Raw genomic sequence first — 26,829 nt, forward strand, 5'->3', positions numbered from 1 at the left:
GGCGAGTCGACTGGGACATGGAGCGGCATGGCGCTTCTCCCAAGAATTCAAGCCATTAACCCCTCCTTGCAGCCACCAGACGGTGCCGCATTATTATCGACGTGTCGATGACAGCAATGTGACCTTGGCGTCACTGTTTGTCGTTGCTTGATAACAGCGACTGGAACTTGAAATGGAGCCAAAGTGGCTGCCACCGAACCAGATATACCGCCCTCCACATGTGCTACAAGCACTGGAGGTGACTGGAGTCCTGGCAAGGCGACATGAGGCGTAGCGAGGCGAGGCCAGACCAGGCGAGGCCAGGCCAGACCAGCAGGCGATTGCTGATGATTGACTGAGCGCGCTGCCTTGGCCATTGATCATATGCTGCCACGACCGCCCTGTTGGGGGTCATTCGGCATAATTGTGACTGGCACGCTCCGGAGGGTCATCAACTACCTTACTAAAAGTTATTAGTGCAGCCCATGGTCGGCTGATTCCCTCCCGTCGTCATCTTCACCACCTTGCTGGTCGTCACGTTCCGTGGGCAACTTTTCATCTGCATTTGATTCATGCGGCAAGGCCAGGCCGTCCCAGGCCGCCGCATCATTGCAACATCTGCTAATTTGCAGACACGCAGGTCAGGAGCGAGCCATTGGGGCTAATTTGATCTGCACAGGACCCATTTGCCCAGCCCGTTTGTTGGTTTCGGTTATCACGCACATTCCATCTTGGCCTGTTGCATGTACGTACCCCGTCACTGATTAACCTTTCGCTATCACGGCTTTGGCGGGCGGGCACACGCTTATACGCTCCCGCAAACGCAACGCATTACACGCACCCGACTCGCTTTCGCTCGCAACCAGTGTGCCCACCGCCCCTTGCTCTCACTGTCTACCTACTACTTACCAAAGGTACCGGTGATCACCGTCGCTCCGTCGTGCTGTGACCTTCTCTGCCCCGTAATGGCCCGTTGGAGTTGCGCCTCCAGAAACAGACTCCAGTCGAGGACGCTCTCTGCCTTGGGACAAGTCTCAGCTGACTCGCAGTCGAGCCTCCTCCCGCAGGTTACGTCGCCGACAGGCCACACTTCTGGGACCTCAATTTGATTCTCCTTCTCCTCTTCCTGCCCTCGCTGTCGTATGACTTTTTGCCCAACATCTCCTCATCACGCCTCGCCCAGTAACCGGCCACATTGTGTCGCCGACAGCTGCGTACCCATTCCACCTTGATACCCCAGCGCCAGCATCTCCGCTCGCTCCAGTCGCCTGTTGCACTTGAAAAGCGAGGGCAACCAACTCGCTCACTCGCTACCCTCGAATACTCGAGTCGATTGGTTAGAAGCACGTGCGCGCTCTGGCTTGGGCAGACTGACTGGGCTGCGCTGGCTGGTCATTCACCTCACAGTGGCATTCAATAAGCGGGCGGGGAGAGGAGGTCATTGACTGGACGTGCCAAAGGCCAGGCAGCATCACCGTACACCGCTGCGCACACGAGCGAGCAAACACTTGGCCCATCGCATTGCTCGGTCACCTCCTTCGTCTCATCTTGATCGACATCTTGGAGTTGACTCACCGGGCCCTGGTGAAATCCTGGCACTCGCCTATATCTGCGGACCAGCGCAGCCGTCGGCCCTTTTCGACTCTCACCTCACGCCGGTATCTGGACTTGCATTTGTGCAGAGAGACGGTGCTTCGAGCGCATTCTGTCAACCGAAGCGCGCACTACATCCATCAGACATATTCGTACGCGAATTGCATTCAGCGACTCTCTCCTATACGTGTACAGACATCACCTGCGTAAAGGATTGGGCCGCGACGGCGAACGCAGGCGCATGTTGTCGCCTCTCAGGACAGCTGCACAGGGATTAACTCGCCATGGATATCTATGATTTCTCTGGAGAGCCGGGGGCTCAGAGAAAGTCTGACAGACCCGGGAATCATAATCTGATGGAAGGTTTGACCCCAGCTCCGGCGAGTGACAGACCATCAACACATGCGCGTTCAGCATCTCACGACTCCGACTTTCCGCGACCGAACTTCGCATTTGGACAATCTCAGCCACCTCTGCCCGCTCCACTGCCGCCCTTACCGGGATCTTTTATCAATCGACAAGCTGTGAGAGATCCGGTAACTCAAGTCCCCCGGTTAACAGCGATCAACAGGCGCAGGGCCCAGGCGTCGAGTCTAAATTCTTCAAGGCCACACACGGCGTCCAGCCCTAGAGCAAGGTCTAGCCGCGCATCATGGAACACAGCGCCAAATTATGAAAATGGTCACCGGAATCGCATGTCAACCTTGTCGTCCAGAGCTGATATTGCCTTTCGACATGCTGTGCGCTCTTCCGCCCACCAGACTGAACGCGCATCATCCACAAATGCAGAGAATAGGAGTACCATCCTTTCAGGTAAGATATTATCCCCCAATAACACCTTGACCATGCATAGCAAGAACCAAGATTAAGCACTGAATCCTGCGCTACGCAATCAAGTCGTCTGTGTGCTTGTCAGAATGCTGACCCTGTTCTCAGGCAGAAACATCATGCCGCCACTGGCCATACTGCCGAATAGCACGCAAGTTGGCGTCAGACAACCCTCCCCGAGGCATGCCAGTCTCACAACGCACCCTCATTACGAAGACGACTCGGACGAAGAGTACGACATCTGGCTTGACCAGGTAGATGCAGAGGCGGCACGGCCTACGGACGCCAGTATTGCACAAGTGGACAAGACTGTGCGCGCAGCTAGGAATCGTCTGCGTTCGGAGTTCGGCAGCGCAAACGTGGAAGACCATGAAAGGGAGGCTATAGAGACGCCGTTGAGAAAGTGGGCGTTTAAGGTGACAAAGCCCTTGCTAGAATTCCAGCAAGCCCAGGTAACTGCGGATTCGACTGGTAAGCTGGTATCGACGTGGTATTAGGAACATTCTATTGACCTCAACACCAGAGTGCCAGATGTGCTTCGAAACCTACGGCGTCCAGATACCCGAAGGGATCAGCGAGGTGGCCCTGCAGCTCCCGTGCAAGCATATTTTTGGCGACAAATGCATGCAAAGATGGCTTGCGGGATCCAAGCAAATGGAATGCCCGTATTGTCGAGCTCGGCTGGTTCCGTCTGTGCAAGTCCACGGGCCTTGCATCGCCACGACCTGGCTACGAAACATGGCGCAATACCTCCGCGAGATCCAGTCAGTCAGACGGCAGCTGTACGTAAACCTTTCCCGAGCAGGCCAAATGCGAGCTGCTGACTGTCATGCCCAGCTTGGACAGACGCGAAGAGGCAGATGAAGGAGTATCGCGACGATTGGTTAACGAGTCAATACGGGCTAGACGCGCGAGGGAGGCCGTGCTGAACGAGAACCGACCATCTTCGCGTCGAAGAATCACCTTGTCCGGGCCATACCAGGCGAGTTCAGCTCAGCAGCGTCCCTTGACGACCCCTGGCAATACCAGTGGCGCTCAAAGCCCGCGCACACTTCGACAACGCCAAGGCCACAGCATACATGAAGACCACACTGCCACGCCGGAGACAGGGCTGTGGACTGCTTCGGCCGAAGAGCAGTATCAACTCGAGCGTAGCTCTACACAAGCCCGTGCACCACTTGGCCAAGCCTCTGTCAATGGCCAGCTCCCACTGCCGGGCGCAGGCTATCTAGGAATTCCTGATGCCTTGGCCGCTCCTCGTTCTATCTACACGGCAAACGCCAATGAGAGCCAGGCTGTTCTTCCGCGCGGGGACTTGTTCTTCCCCTCCGGAGTGCCATATGAAGGCTACGTAGGACGCAATGCCGTCTTGGGTACAGATACTACAGAATCTTCCGGTGCCCTGGCGGATGGTCTGTCTTCGGGAGCACGGCAGGGCTACTACTATGCCACGCAACTCAACTACTACACCACTTTGGGCATGCCGCAGCCCAGCTCCAGCAGTGACCCAAGATACTCTCATGGCGACGATCTCATGAATCCGTCCTAGGAGGAGGGTGGGACAGACTGAGAAACTCCCCCACATCGCAACTTGACCGATTCCTTATGATTCCGGCCACTTGTGTAGGTTTATAGGGATATTGGGTTTGGGGGACAGAATAATAGAGTTTGGTGGACAAGACTCCAACACACAAATAGTTTGTGTGCCAGATTGGCTTCGTTTTGGCGTCATCGGTCGGACTTAGCATTCTTCGGAGGCGTATAGGATTCAAGAATATAGATGCGTCCTTGTGCGTTGGTCATGAGAGATAGGATGCTGACAATTCTTTCAACATCTCTTCCAACTTTGTGGTTGTATTATACGTGAAAAGCACACAATGTGAATGTACCGGGTAGGCAAAAGAACAGAGCCCACGGCGCGCGACTCGGGCTCACTCCAGGACGGACATGCATGATGAGGAGACCCGATCTCACGACGAATGAGCACGTCTTGGCGGTCATGGCCCGTCCCACATGCATTGCCAGTTGGCACTTTGTGGTTCCAGTTGAGGACAAAATAAGCCGCTCAGTTCAGCAGACGATGAGAGGGAAACGCATGAATACGTACTCGAGCAGTGTGGGCTGGATGCATCGGTGACTTGCTATCCGATGGAAGTTCAGTGTGTTTTTCGCAGACGCAGATTGAGTGCGCGGAAACTCATCGCAGAAGCGACAATGCGCAATAATCAATCCATCAAGGTGTCGATTGACTGGGTGATGGCATGAGTTGAAGCGATCGTTGCTCTTTATTCTGTCAGCCACATCATGGACTTTCACTTGCAGTGGCCCCCCCATCTCAGCTTCAATTGGGCTCGGGCGGGTCTGGCCGTGGCCCATCAGCGGCGAGACAAGTATGTGATTGGGCAGAAGAGGGCCATCCCAGCCACCGCTTCTTCGACGATGGGGACTGGAGGCTGGAGCCGGCACCCCAGCGACCCAGTCGGGCCTGACTGGAAGATCTGACGGCTGGAGACGCAGCTGAGAGAGCATCTGCTCCGACTGGGCAGCGCCTTCCAAAACAGCAACAACAACAAAAATCACCACCTGCCGACGACTGGACTGCCCACCGCGCAGTGCAGCCGCTTGATCACCCATCACGGTTGGCGCACACGACGCAGTCAGTTGGAACCAGCAACGATGGATGACTCCCGTCGCCGGAGCCCTGAGAGCTCCAGGAGACGGCGACGCGCCGAGAGACAAGCTTCTCCCGAGCGTGTCGTCCCTCCCTCCGCGACGAGGTCATTTTACAACACAGGCACGCCCCAGTACGAGTCGGCATCATACTACAGCACGACCCACGATGATCGTGGCGGTCAACCCTCACAATACTATTCACAGACAGCGGGCGAGTCATCAACAAGGGCGCCAGGTGGCGCGGCACCAGCCGAGACCGCTAGACACAACCACATTCCATCCTACCATCGCGACAGGGCATACTCCAGCTCGTCCGGCTCGAGCTCCACATCCTCCTCACTTCTCGACATCTCGCGACGATACCCCGAGGTCCCCAAACCCAGGGGACTAGGCGGTGTCTTCAACACCTTTTTTCGCACACCATCAGAGCACCGCCGTCTAAGGCGGAGGAGGAGCGGCAAGGCGAAGCGAAGGGCACGCGTGCTGTACTTTGGCAACTCTTCCAGCTCGTCTGTCAACTCAGACCTGGCATACGGCACGGGCTATATCCCACGGAGGAAGTCGAGTCGCGATTTCACGGCCAGACACGACAGACCATCGCAGCATGGCCACTCATCCTCCCTGCCCTCGGCGTCCGGGCCCTCTACGGGAATAGCAGCAGGAGCAGCGACGGCAGCGGCGGCGGGTACTGCCGCCTACGCGGCGACCCAGGCCTCCAGCAGCCACCACCACCGACCCCAGGCGCCCTCGCAATATTTGCCGTCGCATGGGCATTCGCAATCATTCTCGCATCCCCCGACACAGCATGAAGCGGAGACTAGCTACGCCGCGCCCTTGGCGGCCACGGCTGCCGCTGGAGCTGCGGGGGGCCTCGCGGCCGAGTACTATGATGTGAACAACCAGTTCGTCCCCAAGGCACCCACGCCACGTCGGCGAAAGACCGATGACGAGATCATGGCTATTGGGCGTCAGCTCTCTGACCTTGCCAAGGCAAGCAACGATGATGACATGCGGAGGGCGGGACTATCCCGTCCATCTGGTCTTGTTTCTGCTGCCACCCAGTATAGCAACTATCAGAACTCAAAGCCGGGGACCAAGAGCCGAGGACTCGGGGGATCCAAGATGAGAGTCGACTCTTCCGCAGATGATTCAGACTGGGAGTCCGCCTCCGATGATTCTGATTCCGAGTCCGATGATAGCGCCGATTCGTCCATGGCCTATGGGACGGTCGTTTCGCAGGCTATCCGCCCAACATTGGCAGCTGCCACCGGCGCTGTGACAGGCGCAGCAATGACAGCAGCAGCTGGGCGCATGGCCGACAGGAAGAGCTCAGTTGTCGATCCGCACTTGTTCGGCCCCGTCAACTCTCTCCGTGGCATGATCAACACACCCTGCGGGTTTGGCGAGGACGGCAAGCCACTTAAGCGTGACCCGCGGCCTCTCACACGCTCTAGCACCGAGCCCCTGGGCCCTATGCGCACTGTTTACCCAGTGGCGACGTCGGATCCTTCTCGCTTCGACGCTTCATTGCAGCGCGAGCTCCCGCAGAGGTCGAGGCCAGCGCCTGTCCCCCTGCAGCAACCTGTCCCTCGGCAAACGGTATCTCCCAAGGTGTACGATGCCGAGAAACTCGAGGATGTCACGAGTCGTGATGCAAAGCCCCCAAAGGAGAGCTCTGACAGTAAAAACTGGATTGGCGCTGCTGCAGTTGGCGCGGCAGCTGCAGCTGCTGGAACCGCGCTAGTCAGTGGCCGCAAAGATGACCCTAGCGATCGCAAGGAGGCACGCGAAGTTGCTGATGTCGATCGTCGTGAGCGTGAAAGGCGCTCAGAGCGTGGCGAGAAACGAGAGAAAGAGCGTGTGCGCGAAAAGGAGAGCGAGAAGGAGCGCGAAAAGGAAAAGCGACGCGAAAAGGACCGTGACAAGGACCGTGGCAATGACAAGGAACGCAAATCCAAGCGCGACTCTCGGTCCTCCGTATATGACGACAAGGACAAGGAAAAGGAGCGCAAGCGTTCCTCACGTCACGACGATCGTAGCGACGTCTCGAGGAAACACCGGGACCGCGCTGTCGAAGAGGATCCGACGCGCGAGTCATACAGACGACGTGACAAGTACGAGCCTGCCGATGGTCGTAGCGAGGTCTCACGTAGCTCGAGGCGCTCAAGCCGAAAACATGACGAGAATGTGCCCGACGCCTATCGCGGCACTCCCCTACCTACGAAGGCAGGTTCCGAAGAGACTACGGAGACGGAGAGGGCGACCCAAAAATCGACTATTGACCCTTTCCAGTACCAAGTCCATGACACCGACCCGCCATTAGGTGCATCCGCCAGGCCTTTGACGCCATCTGTTGTCGTCGTTGACCGGGAGCCAATTTTTGACGACTCAGACCCTGACTTCCCTGAGATTGACGGAGGGCGCCTGAGCCGCAGGGACTCCTTCGAGATCGAAAAGATGGTGGAGGAATACAAGAAGCATTCGACCCCGGAGGAGCAACAGGCAGCCAAAGACTACGTCACGAGCAAAGCAGCGCATGCTGTAGCACCTGTGTCGGCCGCCGTCATGGCCGGTGCCATCATGACTGAAGCCTCTCGGTCTGAGAGTCGCAGGCGTTGTGAGGGACCTCCCGAATCCAGATCCCGCAGCCGGAGTCGGCGTGGAAGGGACACAGTACAGGACGAGGCAGACCAATACTATCGGGAGCAAGAGACCGCACGGAAAATTGCCTCGGATGAGGCCCGCAACCGTAGCGTTACTCTCGAGAAGTCGGTCATGGACAAATGGGATAAGGACGACGACGGCGACATTGCTGATCCTCCGACAATTGTCACCCCACCACAGATGAAGCAGCATACTCAGGATCAGTACGGTGAGCATAACGCTGATGTCAGGATTGACAATGTCTTCTCGCCCAGCGAGCTGGCACGGTTCCGCGCTGAGTATGGCGGATCTGACTACCGACACGAGCAATCCACTGAGCGAGCGCGTCCACTCTTGAACCTGGTGTACCCAACCCCGGCATCCAGCCGCAAAACCACTCCTGGGATTGAAGTGGAGGAAGAGAAGGACCAACCTGACGACCGCAGCATCAATGAACATGGCAAGGGTCGGGATGTACGCGACCGCGATTACACAGACTCGTCTTCAAAGTCAGACGTAAGCATCGGCAAGAGGCGCAAGGACGAGGACAGAGACGACAATAGATCGTCAAAATCCGAGGTTGGTGTCAGCTCCCGCAGGAGACGAACTCGGGACATTGAGGACGACACCGCACAATCTGACATTGGGCCTACCGTCGTTGTCGGACCAAACGGCGAGATCATGACTGTCCCTGCAAAGTCTGTCAGCTGGGGGGAAAACCAGTACAAAGTAGTCACGCCTGAGCCTAGGGATGACCGCGAATTGGGCGATGACCGCGGATTGTCAAGGCCAAGCCTGGACAAGACGAGCGCCTGGGGAGCTGCTGCCGCTGCCATGGCTGGAAGCAGCATCGAGCCCGACAATGAACCTCGGATTGTTGTCGAGTCGCCCAAGGACATTGATCCCAGCTCAAGCCGGTCCATCCACGCTTATCGCGTGGAAGATGATCATGGCGCACCTCCTGTCCCCGGACCCAAGCCTTCCAGTCCAAGCCCGGAGCAGATGCCTGGCACCTTTGCCGACGACATTGAATTCGCTGCCACTTTGGCAGCTGGGCTTAAGGATACTGGTTTCGATCCCAACATTGTCATTGACGACCCAACATATCGTCGCCGAGACTCACCTCCTGGCACCAACGAAATCAATGGCAATGGCCTGTATAGGCCTGCGTACGCTGAAACAGTGTCTGATCTTGCCTCGCGTGAGCCACAAACCGGCCCGGCTGAGCCTGGGTTTGTTCTAGGTGAGGTCGAGACTCCCAAGGACGAGATCAAGCCCACCGAGTCTATTGAAAATGCTACATCGCCCACGAGCAAGCTCAGCAAGAAGGAGAAGAAGAGGCGGGAGAAGCTGCAGAAGCAGCTTGCTGATGAAGCTGCTGAGTCTAGCAGTGCTCGTGATGTGCCTGCCGAAGAGCCTGAACCATTTGCCGAAGTCCCTGATCCGGCTCCCGTGGTAGAAGACGAGCCACCTGTCAAACTCAGCAAGAAGGAGAGGCGCAAGCGCGAGAAGGAGGCTAAGGAGGCCAGGGAGGCGGAAGACGAGGCAGCTGCGGCGGCATCATCAGCAAAGGAAACCGAGGTTTACGCGGAGCCTGAGCCTGTTTCCGAAGCTGAGGTCGAGAATGGCACTTGGCCTGACTCATCGAACCGAAAGTCCATGGACCGTAGGAGCCGCGATTTGGATGACTTCGACAGCTCGCGCGTTTCCGTGCCCATTGACTCCTTCGCCGATTTTGCTTCTTCCAGGGATCTAAGGTCTACCGATGACTTGGACGAGCCGAGAAAAGCCAAGAAAAAGTCCAAGAGCTTGTACAACTCGCCAACCACGGCCCCCATTGACCACTCCTATTCTGTTGATGACTTGTCATTATCCAAGGATAAAAATGGAGATGGCGTGGATGAGGACCTCAAGAAGCACAAGAAAAAGTCGAAACGCGAATCGGGTTTGGATGAGTCCTCGCGCTCCTACTCTGTCGACGACTTGAGCAAGGCCGGCCGCGGCGGCGATAACTGGAAAGAGCCCAAGGAGCATCGCCGCAGGCACAAACGTGAATCAAGTGGCTATGACTCTCCTTCTAGACGCGATTCCGGCGCTTACGATTCACCATCACGATCAGCAGCGCCCTCTGAAGTTGGTTCGGAAACCTCGAGGCGCAGCCGAAAGTCGAAGAGACGCAGTGGCACTGCAGAGGACTTCTATGAGTATGGTGAGGGGCCACCAGACAAGGACAGAACCCGGGATTTGTTTGAGGACCGTGACGTTAGCTCCGTTGTGTCCGAATCTCGCGGTGATGACAGGAAGTCAAGCAGGCGCTCATACCGCTATGAGGACGATGACGATGCCAAGTCCGTGGCGTCCGCGCCCGGTGGTCGCAAAGCCGAGCTCTCGAAGAAGAGGAGCAGCGGTGGCCTCTTCTCCAGTATCTTTAAGAGAGACGACGACAAGTCAAAGAGTCAGTCTTTTTTAGGTAATGCCGGCACCCTTGGCGCGGGTGTCGGCTTGGCGGGTGTTGCTGGGTATGCCGCTGCGTCCACCCTCTCCCGCCTCAATGCCAACGATGCGCTCTCTGAGAAGAAGGACCCTTCTCAAGAGATCACTGAATGGTCACGCGACGTCGATCTGGACCCCGACGTCGTGGCCAGGGCCATTAAACCGGCCATCGACCCTCAATATGGCGACCTTCTCCCTCTGCCTCCCAGCGAGCCTGGATCCCCCGTCAAGGCCCCTGAGGAGCTGCCTAGTCTGCCGGACAGCAGGCCAGACACACCGCCTGAGGAGAGGAACACAAAGCAAGCCCACGCCAGGCGTAAGAGCGCCCAGGAGACACCAGTCAAGACGCACAGCAACACGGCTATCCCTATACAACTCAGATTGGGCAATCGATCTGGACCATCGTCGCCCAATGTGCTTAGGCCGTCGCCTGCCGGGTCTCCAAAGATGCCTGAGTCGCCTAGCTCAACACGTCGCGCTGCTCGTCCTACGTCTTGGGACAACAGCCGCGAGTATAAACCGCTCTATCTACTCGAGCACAACCGTCATGGAGCGGCACCGGATGATATTGATCAGGCCGATCTGCCTGCTCTTCCTCCCAGCGAGGCCTCGTCCAGGAGCTCCCCCGGCCCTGGATCTGAAGCCTGGGAGTCGACTGATGAGTATGCTGAAGGCCGATATGCGGAAACAGACCGTGGAGGACCGCCACTCAGTCTCGACACGGCCATTCCAGCATTTGTGCCACATGATGGTGCTGGATCACAAGAGACAACGCCGAAGGCTGAGATCAGGCCCGAGTTCCCACCTGTTGTGGACGAACTAGGCGCCGAATCGGCGGAGCAGCAAACCCCGGATCCCGTTGAAGCCATGTCAAAGGATCGAAGCTCGTACTTGCTGCAATCCGAGCCATCCTCCACCAAGTCGAACAGGACTGTAGACAACGAGGCAGTGGCGCAGAGGCTGCACGACATCGCTTCATCGCCCTCCAAATCTGGAAACAGCCGCAGCCTTGCAGACATTGACGAAGGCTTGATGTCGACCGGTGAGAACCTCTCCGACGCTCGAGAGGATGCGGCACCAAGCACCCGAGACTTGTCTGCACATGCTTCGCCAGCACCTGAACCAGCTTCCGAGGGGCAAACTGCCGACGACGACATTGACTTGAGCATCCTCACGGGCAAAGCGAAGAAGAAAGCTAAAAAGGCTGCTAAGAAGAAGCAGGCATTGTCACTGGACTTGGACGCTCCAGGGACAAAGCTTGAGACCACGACAGATGTAAAAGACGTTCAGAGTGACGGGCCCAACGCCGTGACTGAGCCCCAGACCGAGGCGAGTACCATCCCTGCCGAGTCTATCGAGAAGGTGATCTTCGATGAACCCCAACCGCCTGTCGAACCTACCGCGGATGCCGCCGTCGTAGCACCCGAGGACACTGAGGTAGCAGCGACGGATGATGGGGAGCCTAAGCCAAAGTCGAAAAAGAAGAAGAACAAGAAGTTCGTGATTGTGGAAGCAAGCTCCCCGGACGCAGGCGAAAGCAAACCATCTGAAACCGAGCAGACCGATGCAGTTATCGATACAGCTTCGCAGACTCCTCTTCCTGCTGAACAACCCGATGAACTTGCGCCTCCAGCCGAGGAGACTACAGAACCTGATGCTGCAGTCGCTGAAGCTGCTATCGACCAAGGCACTCTCGAGGTGGCTGACGAGACGACTGTTTCTGCCTTGCCCGAAAACTCTGTGGCACAGAGTGAGGAGGTGGCAGCGAAGCCTGTCGCTGAAGCTGTCGCCGAGCCTGTTGTTCAGCCCGCTGCCATGGATGCTGATTCAGGCGGCAAGAAGGGCAAGAAGAAGAAGAAGAAGAAGGCAAAGGCAGCTGCGCTGGAACCGGATGAGTCAGCACCCCCCGAAGAATCATCTTCAAAGGAAATCAAGGAAGACGCTCCGCTCGAGGTTTCCACGGCTACTGAACCTGCTGTTGAGGGTGAATCGGCCGCAACGCCTGGGTTCCAGGCTCCCACCGAAGTGGCTGCGCCACCAGAAAGTTCAGCGGCAGAAGGGCAGATCGAAGCACCCGAAGTGCTACCTGAGGAGCTCGAAGTTGATTCCGGTAGTAAGACGAGTAAGAAGCAAAAGAGGAAGGAGAAGGCAGCTGCGGCAGCCGCCGTAGCCGCCGGCATTGCTCTCCCCACCGAGAACGAATCTGCTGCCAGCGACAAGCCGCAACCTGAAGCCGAGCTGCCTGTCGCTGACCCCGCTGCCGCTGAGGCTGATATCCCAACGGATTCCAAAGCAGATGAAAGGAAAGGAGACAGTGTTCTTGCTACCGAGAGCGAGCAGACCGTCGTTCTTGATGCGACTGCGCCTGCTGATCGCGAGCTTGCTCAACATTCCAAGGAAGATGGACCTGTTGACGTTGCCGACGAACAAGAGCTCACCCCGACGCTCTCGAAGAAGGAGAAAAAGAAACGCAAGAAAGCACTCCAGGCCGACAGCTCGTGGATTAAGTCGGGCACGCCAGAAGAGTCTGCGTCGCCTGCTGATGAGGCAGCCGTTTCCCCGCTAGCTGACCCAACCCGAGAGCCAGTTCCCGAGACCCTTGACCAACCTGCCGAAGCAGATGTCAAGCCAGAGGAGCCTGAGGCGCCGGCTCCCGAACAGACCACAGTTCAAGACGATGTGCCTGCTCCTGCTGAGGAAACAGCGACCAAGTCCAAGAAAAAGAAGAAGAAGGACAAGAAGAAGGCTTTGGCGCTTCAACTCGATGCTCCTGAAGAGGGCAAGCCAATTGCTGAAAAGTCCAATAATCAGACCGCTCCTGAGACCAGAGACGGAATCCCAGTTACAGCGAAACTTGACCCTGAGCACGTTGATACAGCAGCTGCGCCAGGGGGGGCAGACGAGACTGCGACCGTAGTCCATCGTGTCGATGAAAATGAAGCTGTTGTACCTCAGGGCGACGTTGATGACAGCGAAATAGCGGAACAGGCCCCGGGTCTTGAAAGACAGCCATCGGAACCGCTGTTCAGCCAGGACGATCAGCCCTCCAACGACACCACACAACAGGAGACGCTGACTCAGCGTTCTCGTCCCCGCTGGGGTGGTTACAATCCCGAATTTGACTACGAGCGGGACTTTGATCCACAAGCAGATGAAGGGGACGAGTATTATGGCGAGCAGGAGGAGCAAGAGGCGCCCGCGGTTGGCGAAGGCTGGGATATTGAGGACGAATTTTTCTCGAAGCCTACTGTTCAGCCAGAAACGCCGACAGATGACCTCGGATGGGACAAGCCACGGTCTTCCACTCCTGGATCCCAGGGCACCGAGGACGAATGGAGCACCCTGGTGACCGGTAAGAAGTCCAAGAAAGGAAGGAAACAGCTGGCCAACCCAGCGGATACGACAGAAGAGGCCGAGCCTGGTGTCGAGACACCGAAAAAGCCAGTGGATCACCCACTTTATGAAGCTGGCGACGAGGGTGCTCAAACCCCTCGCGCTGAGTATGCCGAGTCCGAGACCACTGATGCCTGGGAGGAAGCCGTGACCGGCTCCGCCAGAGATCCAACCGATGATACCAGCCCAGACAACACATCTGGTTTCGTCACACCTGCAGAGTCCATATCCGGCGACGCGAATCCTGACGACAAGTGGGGTGGGTCCAGTTCCAAACAGTCCAAGAAGAGCAAGAAGAACAAGAAAGCTAAAGATCCCGAGTCTGAGAAAGCACAGGAACCCGAATCGATGACCAGACCGGATCCCAACTTGGACGCCGCTGGAGAACCCGCCTTCACGACATCGACTGTCGTCGTTGACAGCCCCCAGTCCGTGTCTGAGGGCGCCGCGCAGGATTTGCAAGTTGCTGGAACTCTGGCTTTGTCGGATACGGGCATTCACGGGGATGAAGGCAATGTACTATCAACAGAAGAAGCAGCGGACCTTGGCCTTGCTTCCAAAGACAACAACAAGAAGAACAAAAAGAAGTCTGTGTCATTCGACCTTGGTGAATCTACCTCTACTCCTGGCGATGGGAAGGAGTGCCGATCTTCCCTGCAAGATATCTCTGAAGACGTACCCGCTGTCGGTGTCCGATCTCATGAGCCGATGGACGAGGTAGAGCCTCCTGCTCCTGCGGACTCAGAGGCAGTGCCGGCGGCTGTACAGGCGCCTGACGTACAGCAAGACGTTGCTGTTGCCGAAGTGCCCGCCACGGATGCTCAACTATCTGAGGAGCCGGCTGCTGTTGATGCGATCAAATCCGCCAATGTTGATGAAAATGATGATGATTCTTTCCCCCCAGGCATGTCTAACAAACAGAGAAAAAAGCTGAAAAAGGAACGTGCTGCTGCTGCCGCCGCCGCCTTGGCTGCTACTTCGACGGTGCCAAGTGACTCGGAAAGTAAAGACAACGCGGGCATACAAAGCGAGCCGACCGCTGCTGTCCCCGAGATGTCTGAGCAGTCGACCGAGCCTACTGCTATTGCACAGGATGACGATGAGCCCAAGAGTCAACCAGAGAACAAAGAGACTTCGCCTTTACAACTAGATGAGTCGACAGAAGAGGCTAAGCCTTTGTCTGAGCCCCTTGCCACTGCTGACACGTCCACTCCGGTCCGCGACGCTACACCTGAAGAAGTCTCGTCGCAAGAAGTAACTGCCACTACCCCGGAAGATGATGAGTCCTGGGCCAAGGGGCTCTCAAATAAGCAGAAGAAAAAGCTAAAGAAGGAGAGGGCAGCAGCAGCAGCTTCTGCTGCAAGTGTAGAGCCGGCTGAGGACTCTAGCCGAGAGGCGTCTGCTGGACAGTCATCTGAACCTACTGACATTGCCGATACGCCTGTTGTGACCGAAGAGGCTGCCGCGGTCGAAGAACCCCCGACACCCGAGTATTCCACGGTGGTAGAGGAGCCTGCGGTAGAGGAGCCTACCGGGGGCGAATCCGCAATTGTGGATGTGCCAACAGAGACCGAGGGTACTGAAAGTGTCGCTGAACCTGCCACCATCGAGGTGATTCCAGCTCCTGAGAACACAGCGTCAAACGAGGATCTCAAGTCAGCAGCTAAGCCTGAGCCATCCCAGCTCCCATCTGCAGTGGATGTTGATGATGATGAGTCCTGGGCTGTTGGCTTGTCCAATAAGCAGAAAAAGAAAATGAAGAAGGAGAGGGCGGCCGCCGCGGCCGCCGCGAGCGCCACGTTGGAAGCAGACATTGGTCCCCAGGATCACGACAATACCAGGGCCCCCAATGTTGCGGAAGCAGATCTTGAAAACATCCCATCAACTGCTGCAGCCCATCAAGACTCGGTCACAACCACGCTTGATCCCGAAGTCGAGGACAAAGACTCAGCGACCGCCAGTGATACGCAGCCGTCCTCAAACGATGACTCTGCTCCGCTAGAAGTTGACAGCGAAACCAAGCCTGCTGGCCCTGAGCTTGACGCATCTGAGCTCGAGAAAACGCAAACCGGTATTGGATCTGCGCCGGCAGAGACCTTCGTGGACGCAGTTGCTGAAGGGACCAAAGTTCCCAGCGATGAGCCTAAAGCGCCGGGAGAGCAGTCGCAAGCTGAGAATCAAGAGACCGAAGAGCCCTCCCGATCTTTGGATAACCCTGCAGTGCCGGACGCCACCGGACGACCTGCGTTAGAGACTCCTACTGCTGAGAAAAAGGTACAAGAGGAGGAGACCCCAGCCAATGAGGATGAATACGCAGGCCTGTCCAAGAAGCAAATCAAGAAGCTGAAGAAGGCGAAAGAAGCTGAGGCAGCAGCGGTAGCCGCTGCCAGCGCAGCAGACGCAACTGACGTCGAGCAGTTGGTCGCTGATACCGACACAGTGGTTGCCAATAGACCCGCTGAAGAGGTCCCTACAGCAAGTAGGCCTGAGCCATCTACTGCCCCCGACGAGGCGGAAGTGCGGGACAATGATGTCGAGCCTCTGGCTTCAGAGCAGCCGGCTGGTGCTGAGCCTGCTGCGATTCAGGGACATGACGAGCCAGAATCTGCCATGGAAAAGCTTGTTTCGCCCGCGCAAGTTGACAACAATACCGCCGAGACTGCTGCAATCGAGGACGACGACACCTGGATGGCGGGTCTGTCGAAGAAGGAGATCAAGCGTCGAAAGAAGGAAACGGAGAAGGCCAAGGCTCTCGCACAGGAAAAGGCGACCGACGAAGACCCAGCCGCAGCTGCTCCTGTCGAGTATGCTACTGATGATGCCACTGTTGATGCAGAAGCAGCAGCGGAATCCGCCCAAGATGTGGCATTCACAGAAGCCGACGCTGCTCTCAGTGTGGCAGCCTCGGAGAGCGATGCTAGACCTGCTCCTTCTGCATTGGACCTGTCGGAGGAAGTTCCCAAACCCTCCGATGGGGAGGCTTTAGACGCAGCAAAGCTAGAAACGCTGGACGAGGCTGACCCTTCCCCCGGTGATACTGCTGCGCCTGACGTTGCGGCTACTGTCGACCAGACTCCCCAGGATAGAGTACGACCATTTACTGCCGACAGCACTGATGATTGGATGAAGGGGCTCTCTAAGAAAGAGATCAAGCGTCGTAAGAAGGAAATGGAGAAAACCACAGCCCAGTCAAAGGAAACAGCAGAGCCGGCAACGATCACCACCGAAACCTCGGCCAAAGAGGGTGCTGAAGAGGCCGCTCCCACTGGCGGCGACACTATCCCTTCTGAATCCACGACTGAGCCCGAGCCAGCCGTTGTCAAAACAGTTTTGGAAGTGGATGATGTGAAGGCCCCAACTGCAGAAGTCGAGCCCCCAGAGACTATGGGTGAGTCTGTCACTGCATCAGGTCCGGAGGCCCAAGAGTCTCAACCTAGCTTGGAAGAGCCTGAGTACGACCCATCCCACCCGATATCCGCACCTGCAGCCGAAGAGGACGAGAGGTGGATGGTCGGGCTGTCCAAATCGCAGATCAAGAAAAGGAAGAAGGCGATGGCCGAAGCGGCAAAATCTGCCGCAGCAGATGATTCAATGCCAGAAAAGCCAGAGGCTCATCCTGAGACTTCGCTCGCATCCACAAAGGAGATGGATTCAGAAGCTATCCAGCAACAAGAATCTACCACCGAGATGACGAATGCAAACGAGGAGCTGGTCAGCGATACGCCTGCAGACATGCCGAGCCAGGAATTAGACGAGCCTCAATCCCTCCTTAGCTCCCATGACCAAGCCCCCGCTCCTTCGACGACTGATATCGGGGCCAATAACCCAACGCCTGCTGCCAACGATGCCTCAGAGCGCATGGTCTCTGCTGTTGATGACGAGCCGACGAATACCAGAACCGAACCCGAGGCACCAGTGAAAGAGACTGTGACTGAATCACGGGTCGAGAGTGCTCCGGCTGAGGATGATAACTGGATGAAAGGCCTTTCAAAGAGCCAGATCAAGAAACGCAAGAAAGCAATGGCTGAAGCTGAGGCTGAGGCTGAGGCTGCAGCAAATGCCAAGGGCCAGGCTCAGGATACAGCACAAGAACCTGCCGACGCTGGAGCTGCAGCTGCCGAGCAGCCTCACGAGACATTCGTTGAAGAGGCCAAGCAGACCGACCTGAAGCAGCCTGAAGACTTGACTAGCGATATCCCTGACTCCGGCATCGCCGAGTCTGGGCAAGTTGCGACTCAAGCTGTTGCCCCCGTGGAGGTTGAACCATCACATGGCGAGACAGAACCCACCGCAGCCGCAGCTCCCGCAGAAGAAGCCGCGCCCATGCCTTTGGACGATGACAGCTGGATGATCGGTCTCTCGAAGAGCCAGATCAAGAAGCGCAAGAAGGAAATGGAGAAGGAGGCGGCTCAGCGTGAAGCTGCCGCTGATGCCGCCGCTGACGCCGAAACTGTCGCAAACGCCGCCAAGCAATCACCAGCCGACGCTTCAGGAACCGAATTTGCTGATGTCGAGCCCAGTCCCAGTGTCCCTGAGGAGGTTTCAGCTGATACCCAGTCAGCTGACCTGGCTGCTTCCGAGAAAAAGCTTTCTGAAGCTGCAGTTGAATCCCTTGACCCTGCTGAAGCAGTTCCATCTGGGCAAGTCGACAAATCGGAAACGGATTCACCTCAGCGAGAGCAGCAATCCACAGAAGCGCTCAACGACCCTAAAGCCGATATCAGTAATGACCCTCCCGCCGCTGTCGAGGACGACAGCTGGATGCAAGGACTGTCAAAGAGCCAGATCAAGAAACGCAAAAAGGAGATGGCCAAGGCTGCTGCGCTAGCTGCCGATGCGCAGGCAGTGACTCCAGTTGAACTTACAAAAGAGTCTGGCGCAGACCAAGCTACAGTGGAAGTTGCAGATACTACAGCACCAGCTGCCGAAGAGTCTGAAATGGCCAAGGAAAAGGCTTTGCAGGAATACTCTTGGGACGCAAATGAGCCGTCTGAGGTCACTGATTACCCGACAGAGAAGCCTTCTGGTGTGGACCTCACGATAGGTGATCAACCCCAGCAGAAGCCTGAAGACGACATGAGCTGGGCAGTAGAACTATCCAACAAGCAGAAAAAGAAGAAGCTCAAGGAGATGGCTGCCGCTAAAGCTGCGACCGAGGAGCAAAGAAACCCCGAATCGGCATCGGGAGGCAAGGCTGACGCGCCTAGTGATCTTGTCACTGTGCCCCCGCCTGATGACAATCCTGAAGCAGACAAGGAGGCCTCCGCGCAGATGGGAGGTGCTTCGGCTGGCGAACCGCCAGAGCGAGGTGTTGAAGCTGGTCCAGCCGAAGCTGAAGCAACACCAGCCAAAAATGATTCCCCTGATCCTGAGGCAGACACATCAGAAATCAACGTGGAAGATGATGAAAGCTGGGTTGTTGGTTTGACAAAGAAAGAGAAGAGGAAGAAGGCCAAGGAGATGGAGAAGGCTAGATTAGCTGCGGCAACGGCGCCTCCTCCAAATGTGGATGATACTACTACCGCTGAAACCACTACTCAGGCTACTGCTGAACTAAGTCCCCAGGCTGCTTCAGAGAAACAGGTAGAGGAGGTTGTCCCTGAAGTCCTTACCAAGGATACATCTGAGGGAGAGGCTTCTGAAGCTGAACCAGTTGCCACGGCACCAGTCAACGAGCTTACTGAAGGCAACGAGGCTGGCAGCGCCGAGATTGTCAACCAGATCTGCGCACCCGCAACAGAGCAGAGCGGAGAAGCCGCGACTGAAACGCAGCAGAGTACCACGCCGATTGCTGAGGGAGTGCCGCCTGAGGAGGATGAGAGCTGGGCATTCGGCTTATCTGTCAAGCAAAAAAAGAAGAAGCTCAAGGAGATGGCCGCTGCGCGTGCTTCGGCTCAACAGGAAGCAACACCGGTAGCTGACGTCGAGCCTCAAGACATGGCGCCGGACCAAACCACCATGAGCAAGGCCCCAGCGGAAGGTGCTGATGATAAGGCCGACTCCGTCAAAGAGGCGACAGAGACCAAGTCTAGCCTAGATCTGGCTCCAGAGAAGGTGCCGACACATGGGGTGGATTCCACACTCGACCTTTCGCCAGAAGACGAAGCAGAAGCACAGCTCGCAGCCGAGGAAGAGAAAGAGTTCTCCGTGCTTGAGGCTAAATTGGCGAAGCAGAAGAGACTTGTCAAGGCAGCAGATCGCAAACGACACGCTGCGCTCAAGGAGCGCGTCAAGAAAAGGAGGGAAGACACGGCACGCAAGGAGGCTGAACAGTCCGAAACAACGCGAAGCGCAGTAAATGCCGACGTCCAAGCTGCCGATATTGAGGGGGTGCACCAGGAGCCTGTTGTAAAACAAGCTGCTGACGAGCTGGCTGGTGCCGATCCTGCTGATACTTCTCTGACCCTTCTGCCAGAAGCTGTTGTCGATCATGGCCATCCTACTGTCGAGTCATCAGCTGATCAAAATGCTGCTCATGCAGGTGAACCTGAGCCTACGCCCGAGCCGATCGTCGAAGCTACCCAGGCGCTTACAGACAAGGATCCAGCAGCTACTGAAGCCATGGACAAGGACACTGTAAATGTGCTGGCGGCCCCGACTGCCTATGAGGAGGAGGACTGGTCCAAATTGTCCAAAAAGGAGAGGAAAAGACGTGAGAAGGCCAAGGCTGCAGCAATGAAAGAAGCAGAGGCGGCGGCAGCAGCCGCTTCAGTGACCCCTGCCGCTCCAGAGGAGCCTGAAGTCGCCCCGACGCCCCAGGCAGATGCCTCGGAAGAAACCCCTGCCAAACATGAAGACTCTTCCGACGGTTCTCTCGTCCCCGCGGCACCTATCGAAGAGGAGGAGAAGTCAACAAGGGAGGAAAAGGCAGAGCCTGCAGAAGAGAAAGCAGCTATTGAGCCAACTGTTGATGCCGACAGTCAACAGACCTCTGCACTCGTCGTGGAAAACCCTGCCTCGGATTTGCCCCCTGCCTCGACTGAGAAACCTTTAGCAGAGGCCGAGAACGTAGGTGAAGTTGATGCCGTTTCTCAGCCTCACGAACCGAAGCCTACCCCGGACGAAGATGTTGATGAAAGCTGGGCCGTTGGGTTGACCAAGAAACAGAAGAAAAAGAAACTCAAGGAGCGCGAGAAAGAATTGGCCGAGCAAGCGGCTGCTGATGCAACTCGCGTCACCCTTGAACCCCTCGAGCCCGCTGCAGGCCCTGTCAGTGCTTCGTTGGAGCGTTCTTCCGAGGGTGATCAGGTCGCTACTCCTATCAACTCAGGACTGACGGCTGCAGAGCGGCATGAAGAGCACCAACCCCAGCAGGAACATGCCGCAGAACAGCAGGCTGGAAGTGAAGGTGCCCAGAGCTCCGAACTCCCTACCTCTGCCGTTGTGGAAGAAGAGGAAAATACTATCAGTGATCAGCAGGGCGACCAAATGGAGCCAGTGCCAGCAGCCGCGGCGACTTCGCTGTCAGGCCCTGCTGCTGAGGAGACCATGGGTGACGAGAACTGGGCTGCGGGCCTGTCGAAGAAAGAAAAGAAACGTAGGAAGAAGGAAATCGAGGCAGCTCAGGCTCTTGCCCCGGAAACTGAAGTTGCGAGCGATCAGGCTAAGGGAGGAGCCAAAGCAGGACAAACTTCTTCTGACGAGGTCGCTCAAGCCGATGCCACTCAAGAAATCGAAGCTTCCGCTGAGCCTGCGGGGACCGAACCAACTAAGGAAGTCTCAGTTGTGGAGCCGGCAGCCGGGATCGAGGCACCGGCAGAGGAGACTGGGGAAGCAGACAAGGAGGATGAAGACTGGGCAAAGGGGCTCTCCAGCAAAGAGAAGAAAAAGAGGAAGAAGGAACTGGCAAAGGCCAAGGCTACGACAGAGGTCTCGAAATCTACTGCACAGGAAGCTGCCGACCAAGATAAGAAGCCCTCAGAAGCTATTGAGCCAACAATGGAAGTTGGAACTGCTTCTGAGTCTTTGGCCCAGCCGGGGGTTGACGAACCGGACAACGTGTCGGCAAGACCACAGCTGCCTGTTGAAATCACTGAGCCCGAGGAAGACACACAAGACAATGCTGCCATCATGGCCGGTGACCAACCCACCGTGATTGAAACTCCTCAGCCGCCGGTCGCTACGGTGTCTGAGGAAGTGCAGGCGGAGGTGGAACCTGATTCCAAGGCGACAGAGGACAGTGCACAAGATGCCATTGTCATTGAAGGACCCGCAACACCATCATTCGATGACAATGATGGAGACCTTGCCGGCTTGTCGAAGAAGGAGAAGAAGAAGCGGAAGAAGGCAAAGTCCAAGGCCGCAGCAACGGACCGGGAGCCGACTTTTGAAACTCCCAAGGAGCCCGAGCCTGTGGAGGAGCCGCCTGCTGAACAGGCTGGGAGCGCAGGCCTAGTGGTGACTGAGGTCGCGGCTGACTCTGACGTTGCTCAGCTGCCCGCAGCACAACCAGCGGTAGTCGAAGAGCCCGTCGAGCCTATCAAGCCTGTCGAGCCCACGGCATTTGAAGAGCCCACTTCCAACCAAGATGTCGACTCCCATGCCGCCACTGTTATGGCACCTCGCGATGTCACCGGTTCTGCCCACGATGACATGGAGGACATTGCAGGTCAAGAGCCTAAGGCGCAACCACTGTCAACAGAAGGCATGTCAAAGAAGGAGATCAAAAGACGTAAGAAGGAAGCCAAGGCTCTGGGGCTCCCTGATCCTTTTGAGGTGCCGCCCACTGCAACATTGAAACCAGCCACGCCTGTAGAGGCAAGCGAGAAAGTGCCCGAGCCAGGCGACTCCAAGCCACTTGTCGGCGACGGTGGCGACACCGACAGACCCGCCACGTCTGCTAAGGCTGACACAACCCCGGCAGCGACAGCAGAACCCTCTCCAAAACCTGCTGAAGCTGCTACTGACGATCGGGATGTTTGGAGTGCCCAAGTCAGTTACGAGCTGCCTAAGGAGGATGAGAAGACGACGGAGAAAAAGGCAGCCGATGTTGGCCATAACACAACTGATGTGCCTAAGACATTGATTGGCGAATCGCCAGTACCGGTGGAGATGGGGTCCGCAGATACGGAGTTGGAAGAAGCGCTAGAGTACATGGCAACGAAGGAGGAGGAGGAGGAGGAGGGGAAGAGGGATGAAAAGGGGAGTTCTGTAAAGAAGTCGAAGAAGGACAAGAAGAAAGCCAAGAAGCTCGCTCAAGCTGCAGCTTCAGTAAAACCGTCAGGCGGCGAAGCGACTGAAGAGCCCGCGGAGCAAACGGGCAACCTACCTGAGGCCACGGAGACCACTCATCAAGACGGGGCAATTCCGAGCCTAGCGGACGCTACATCCGAGGCCAGGGACTTGACGCAAGGCGATGGACATGCAGCCGAAGACGTGCGCCACGAGGATACTCCTGTTGCGGAGTCCAGCTCGCCGCAGGTCGAAGACGTGACATCGACGACACTTCTGGCACATCCGGAAACCGAAGTGGACACTCAAGACGTCGAAGAGCCAGTTGACAGAGTACCCGAATCCGTCACTGCCATGGAACTTGACCAACCTGGACCAACCGTCTTGACCGGAAAAGCGGAGGACGCTACTCCAGCAAGCCCGATTGCAGAAAACAACAAGGACAAGAAGCGCATGTCTGCGCAAGAAATGCTGGAGGAATCAGTCCAGACATCAACGCCCTCTGAAGAGCCCTTGCCGGTACCTACCGGCCCTGAAGCTCTGGAAGGAATCCCACAGAGTGGTCAAGCGGACCTCCGTCAGCAGCCCAAAGACGACAAGGTGGACAGAGACACGGTCATGACTCCGGGGGCAGAGTCTCCCGCGTCAGACCGCACTCAAACTTTGCCAGTGACTGAGGACGAGGTCATGATGCTAGGCATCACTGGGTCTACTGAAGATATCCATGTCAAAGACTCCGCCAGGCATGGGCCCAGCAAAGACGACGACGTCAAGATGCAAGAAGTTACGGCAAACCCCAGCCCCAGGCTGCAAGATATTGAAGCATCGGCTGAGCCAGTACCTACGTCAAAAGAAGCAACAGCGCCCCAAGACTCAGCAGAGACGTCTGGTGGGGAGTCGTTGACCATGGCTGCAGCAGGCGCAGCACTCACCGCAACGGCAGCCTCGTTCAAGAGCACTAGCGGGAAGAAGGAGAAGAAGACCGAGAAAAAGGAGAAGGTGGTGGATGAGAAAGAAGACAAAGTTCTCCGGGCCGTGGATGAAAAGCCAGAGCCAAAGGAGGAGAAGGAGGCCAGGGCATTAACAGAACCAGTCGAGGCTCCTGGCTCGACTGAAGTGGTCGAATCTGACCAGGGTCCCCGTTCGGAGGCCCTTCTCGATGTCGAAACAACCGAGGGCAACGAATCGCTGTTGACCCCTCGAGGTGAGAGCTTGTCAGGGTCCGAAGGCGGGTGGAAAGAGACACCTCGCCAAGGTGCGCCCCTAGACGACGAGGAGGTGGAAGAGAGTCCAGTCGTGGGTCGCGGCGAGATGATAACGGCGTCTAGATCGCCGCCCAGCCTTTTACGATTCCCTTCGGATGTGGAAGTGCCTACGAGTGGTCTGTTGCAGGAAGATACACAAGCATCAGCCCTTGTTGGTCCCCTGAACTCTGACTGTGGGGGCTCACGGCTGTCGCCGGCGCGATCCCTACCTGCTGTTGAAGAAGTACCCGAGCCAGAACCTGAGCCGAGCTACGCGAGCAGAGAACTGCAGCCAGCAGGAACTGATGCCGAACTTGACATAAGTCCTGCGGCCGGGGCACCGAGACTCCATCAGCGTCGCAGCCGTGCTCGTCTGGCTGCAGAGGGGCAGGAGCAACAACGCCGTCGAGACGAGCCTGAAGTGCGGGCAGCAAAGACGCCTACGAACAGAAAGGTGGGAACGGCTTTTGGGACTCCGGTGCTACAAGAACCAGTCGCGCTTGAGCTGACTCCGGAGCCCGAGAAGAGAAGAAGCACACGGAAAGCGGTGGTCCAACAATGCGAGCCCTCCAGCCCAGCTGCGGCTTTGACGCCCGCAACGACAGGTCAGCCTCGGACGCTCCGAGAATCTCCATCAATAGGACGCACTCGAGGCTTGAGGGACACGCCCACACTGCCAAAGCCGAGGGAGCTCATCGAGTCGCCCTCGTTCGTGCGCCCGAGGGAACTGCGCGAATCGCCATCACTGAGGTCAAGCAAATCAAAGGGCTATGGAGACTTGCGCGAGGCGGCTGCCATGCCACCAACGGGGACGGCACCAAGAGTATCCAGAGAAATACGGGAGTCACCGTCGCTGCGTAGCGTCAGGTCACGCAATTATGGCGAGCTCTCGCAGGCAGCTGGAGCTGGTCCAGGTCCAGCAGCCAATTCATCTCGCAGCGTCTCTGACCACTCGAGCACCAGCCGCAAGCCCCAGCCACAAGACAGTCATGGCGGGGCTACGGTGGGGCCCCAGCCACAGGCGCGACGTTCCCTGTCCAACACCAGCCTCGTGCGTAAACACACGCCTGAGCCACTCAAGCTGCGGCCTGAAAGTCCAGGCATGGGCAGAGGCTCAGGCAGCAGCACCCCCCAGCTGCCGCCCAGAAACACCCCCACACCTCCACTTCGCCGGGTCGACAAGCGCATGAGCGGCGACCTCAGAGCCCTCCGTCAACAAAACACCCCGACACCCGTCGCCAATGAGGGTCGTGTCCGTCAAAAGGACATGACCGATGTTTACGTGAGTCGCTGCCCTCCTCCTCTTCCCCGTTCCTCCCTCGATCCCCATCAAACTGACGACGACCAGGATGGCTTTGGCGAGGGCCGCATCGGCTCGCCCAGATCCCCGACTCGGCCCCACAGCATGCGACGCAGACAAAGCATGCAGGTGCTCGAGCTGGAATCCAGAGTCGACCAGCTCCTCGCAGAGAACCGCATGCTGAGCGAGGCACGATCACACGCCGAGCAGAACCTCACGCAAGCTCAGCGCGCCGCGACTGCGCTATCCGACCGCGACTCCGAGATTGAGTCGCTCAAGGCGTCCCTGCAGTTCCTGCAGAACGAAGTCACACGCCTCACCGAAGTCAACGACGGCCTCACCAGTGCCAACGCCGAGCTCGCCAAACAAGACCATGGCCGCTACAAAGATCTCGAGTCTCGCCATGCCAGCGTCACGCGAGAGCTCACCGAGGCGCGGGGCGCCCACAACACCTTCCAGCAGTCCCTGTCGGACAAGGACGCCGAGATTGCCGAACTGCGCGCGCAGCTCGAGGATGCCAAGGAACAGATCCGCGAGATGCAGCGTAAGATACTCGAGTCCAAGGCTGCCGACGGCGACTTTCTCAACATCAGAGATGAGGACCACTTTGACAACCGCTGCCAGCAGCTCTGCTCCCACGTCCAGCAGTGGGTGCTGCGCTTCTCCAAGTTCTCCGACATGCGCGCATGCCGGTTGACCAGTGAGATCAACGATGAGAAGACCATTGACCGCCTCGACAATGCCGTGCTGGACGGCTCCGATGTCGACAGATATCTCGCAGATCGTGTCAAGCGTCGGGACATTTTCATGTCCATGACGATGAACATGATCTGGGAGTTTGTATTTACGCGCTATCTCTTTGGCATGGACAGAGAGCAGCGCCAGAAGCTCAAGTCGCTCGAGAAGAACCTCACAGAGGTCGGGCCGCCACACGCTGTCCGCCAGTGGCGCGCCGTGACGCTGACACTTCTCGCCAAGCGAGACAATTTCAAGCAACAAAAGGACCAGGATACCGAGGCCGTGGTCCAGGCTATTTTCCAGACGCTCTGCAAGATTCTCCCGCCGCCGGGCAATCTCGAGAGCCAGATTCAGACCCAGCTGCGGCGTGTCCTCCGCGAGGCTGTGGATCTGTCCATTGAGATGCGCACGCAAAAGGCGGAGTACATGATGCTCCCGCCACTGCAACCCGAGTATGACTCGGAAGGCGAACTGGCGGCCACGGTTCAGTTCAACGCCAGCATGATGAATGAGCGCTCTGGGAAGAACACGTCGTCCAACGAAGACCTCGAGGCCGAGGGCGCAGTAGTCCGCGTCGTCCTCTTCCCCCTCGTGGTCAAGAGGGGCGGCGATGATGGTGTAGGGGACGAGGAGATTGTGGTGTGCCCCGCCCAGGTGGTTGTCGCGACGCCCAAGGGGCGCCGGGGCTATGCGGCATCGAGCGACGCTGGGGGGGCGTCGCTGCTCGGTGGCCGCAGCCACATTAGTGTCGTCACGGAGAACATGGGCGAGTAG

At 57.3% G+C, this 26,829-nt stretch overlaps 2 protein-coding genes across 2 annotated transcripts; both read left to right on the forward strand.

Moving 5' to 3' along the window:
- Positions 1-2,267: 2,267 nt before the first annotated feature.
- Positions 2,268-3,949, forward strand: J7T54_006020 (uncharacterized protein; the record flags this gene model as incomplete). Its single annotated transcript, XM_051502903.1, has 4 exons — positions 2,268-2,385; positions 2,509-2,871; positions 2,924-3,182; positions 3,238-3,949. 4 exons carry the CDS (start codon positions 2,268-2,270, stop codon positions 3,947-3,949), a joined length of 1,452 nt encoding a protein of 483 aa, XP_051366542.1.
- A 1,127-nt stretch (positions 3,950-5,076) lies between these two features.
- J7T54_006021 (uncharacterized protein) lies at positions 5,077-26,829 on the forward strand (the record flags this gene model as incomplete). Its single annotated transcript, XM_051502914.1, has 3 exons — positions 5,077-14,448; positions 14,533-25,299; positions 25,366-26,829. 3 exons carry the CDS (start codon positions 5,077-5,079, stop codon positions 26,827-26,829), a joined length of 21,603 nt encoding a protein of 7,200 aa, XP_051366543.1.

Source organism: Emericellopsis cladophorae (assembly GCF_022114955.1).
Source record: "Emericellopsis cladophorae strain MUM 19.33 chromosome Unknown NODE_1_length_1489480_cov_119_871856, whole genome shotgun sequence".
Taxonomy (NCBI): Eukaryota; Fungi; Ascomycota; class Sordariomycetes; order Hypocreales; family Bionectriaceae; genus Emericellopsis; species Emericellopsis cladophorae.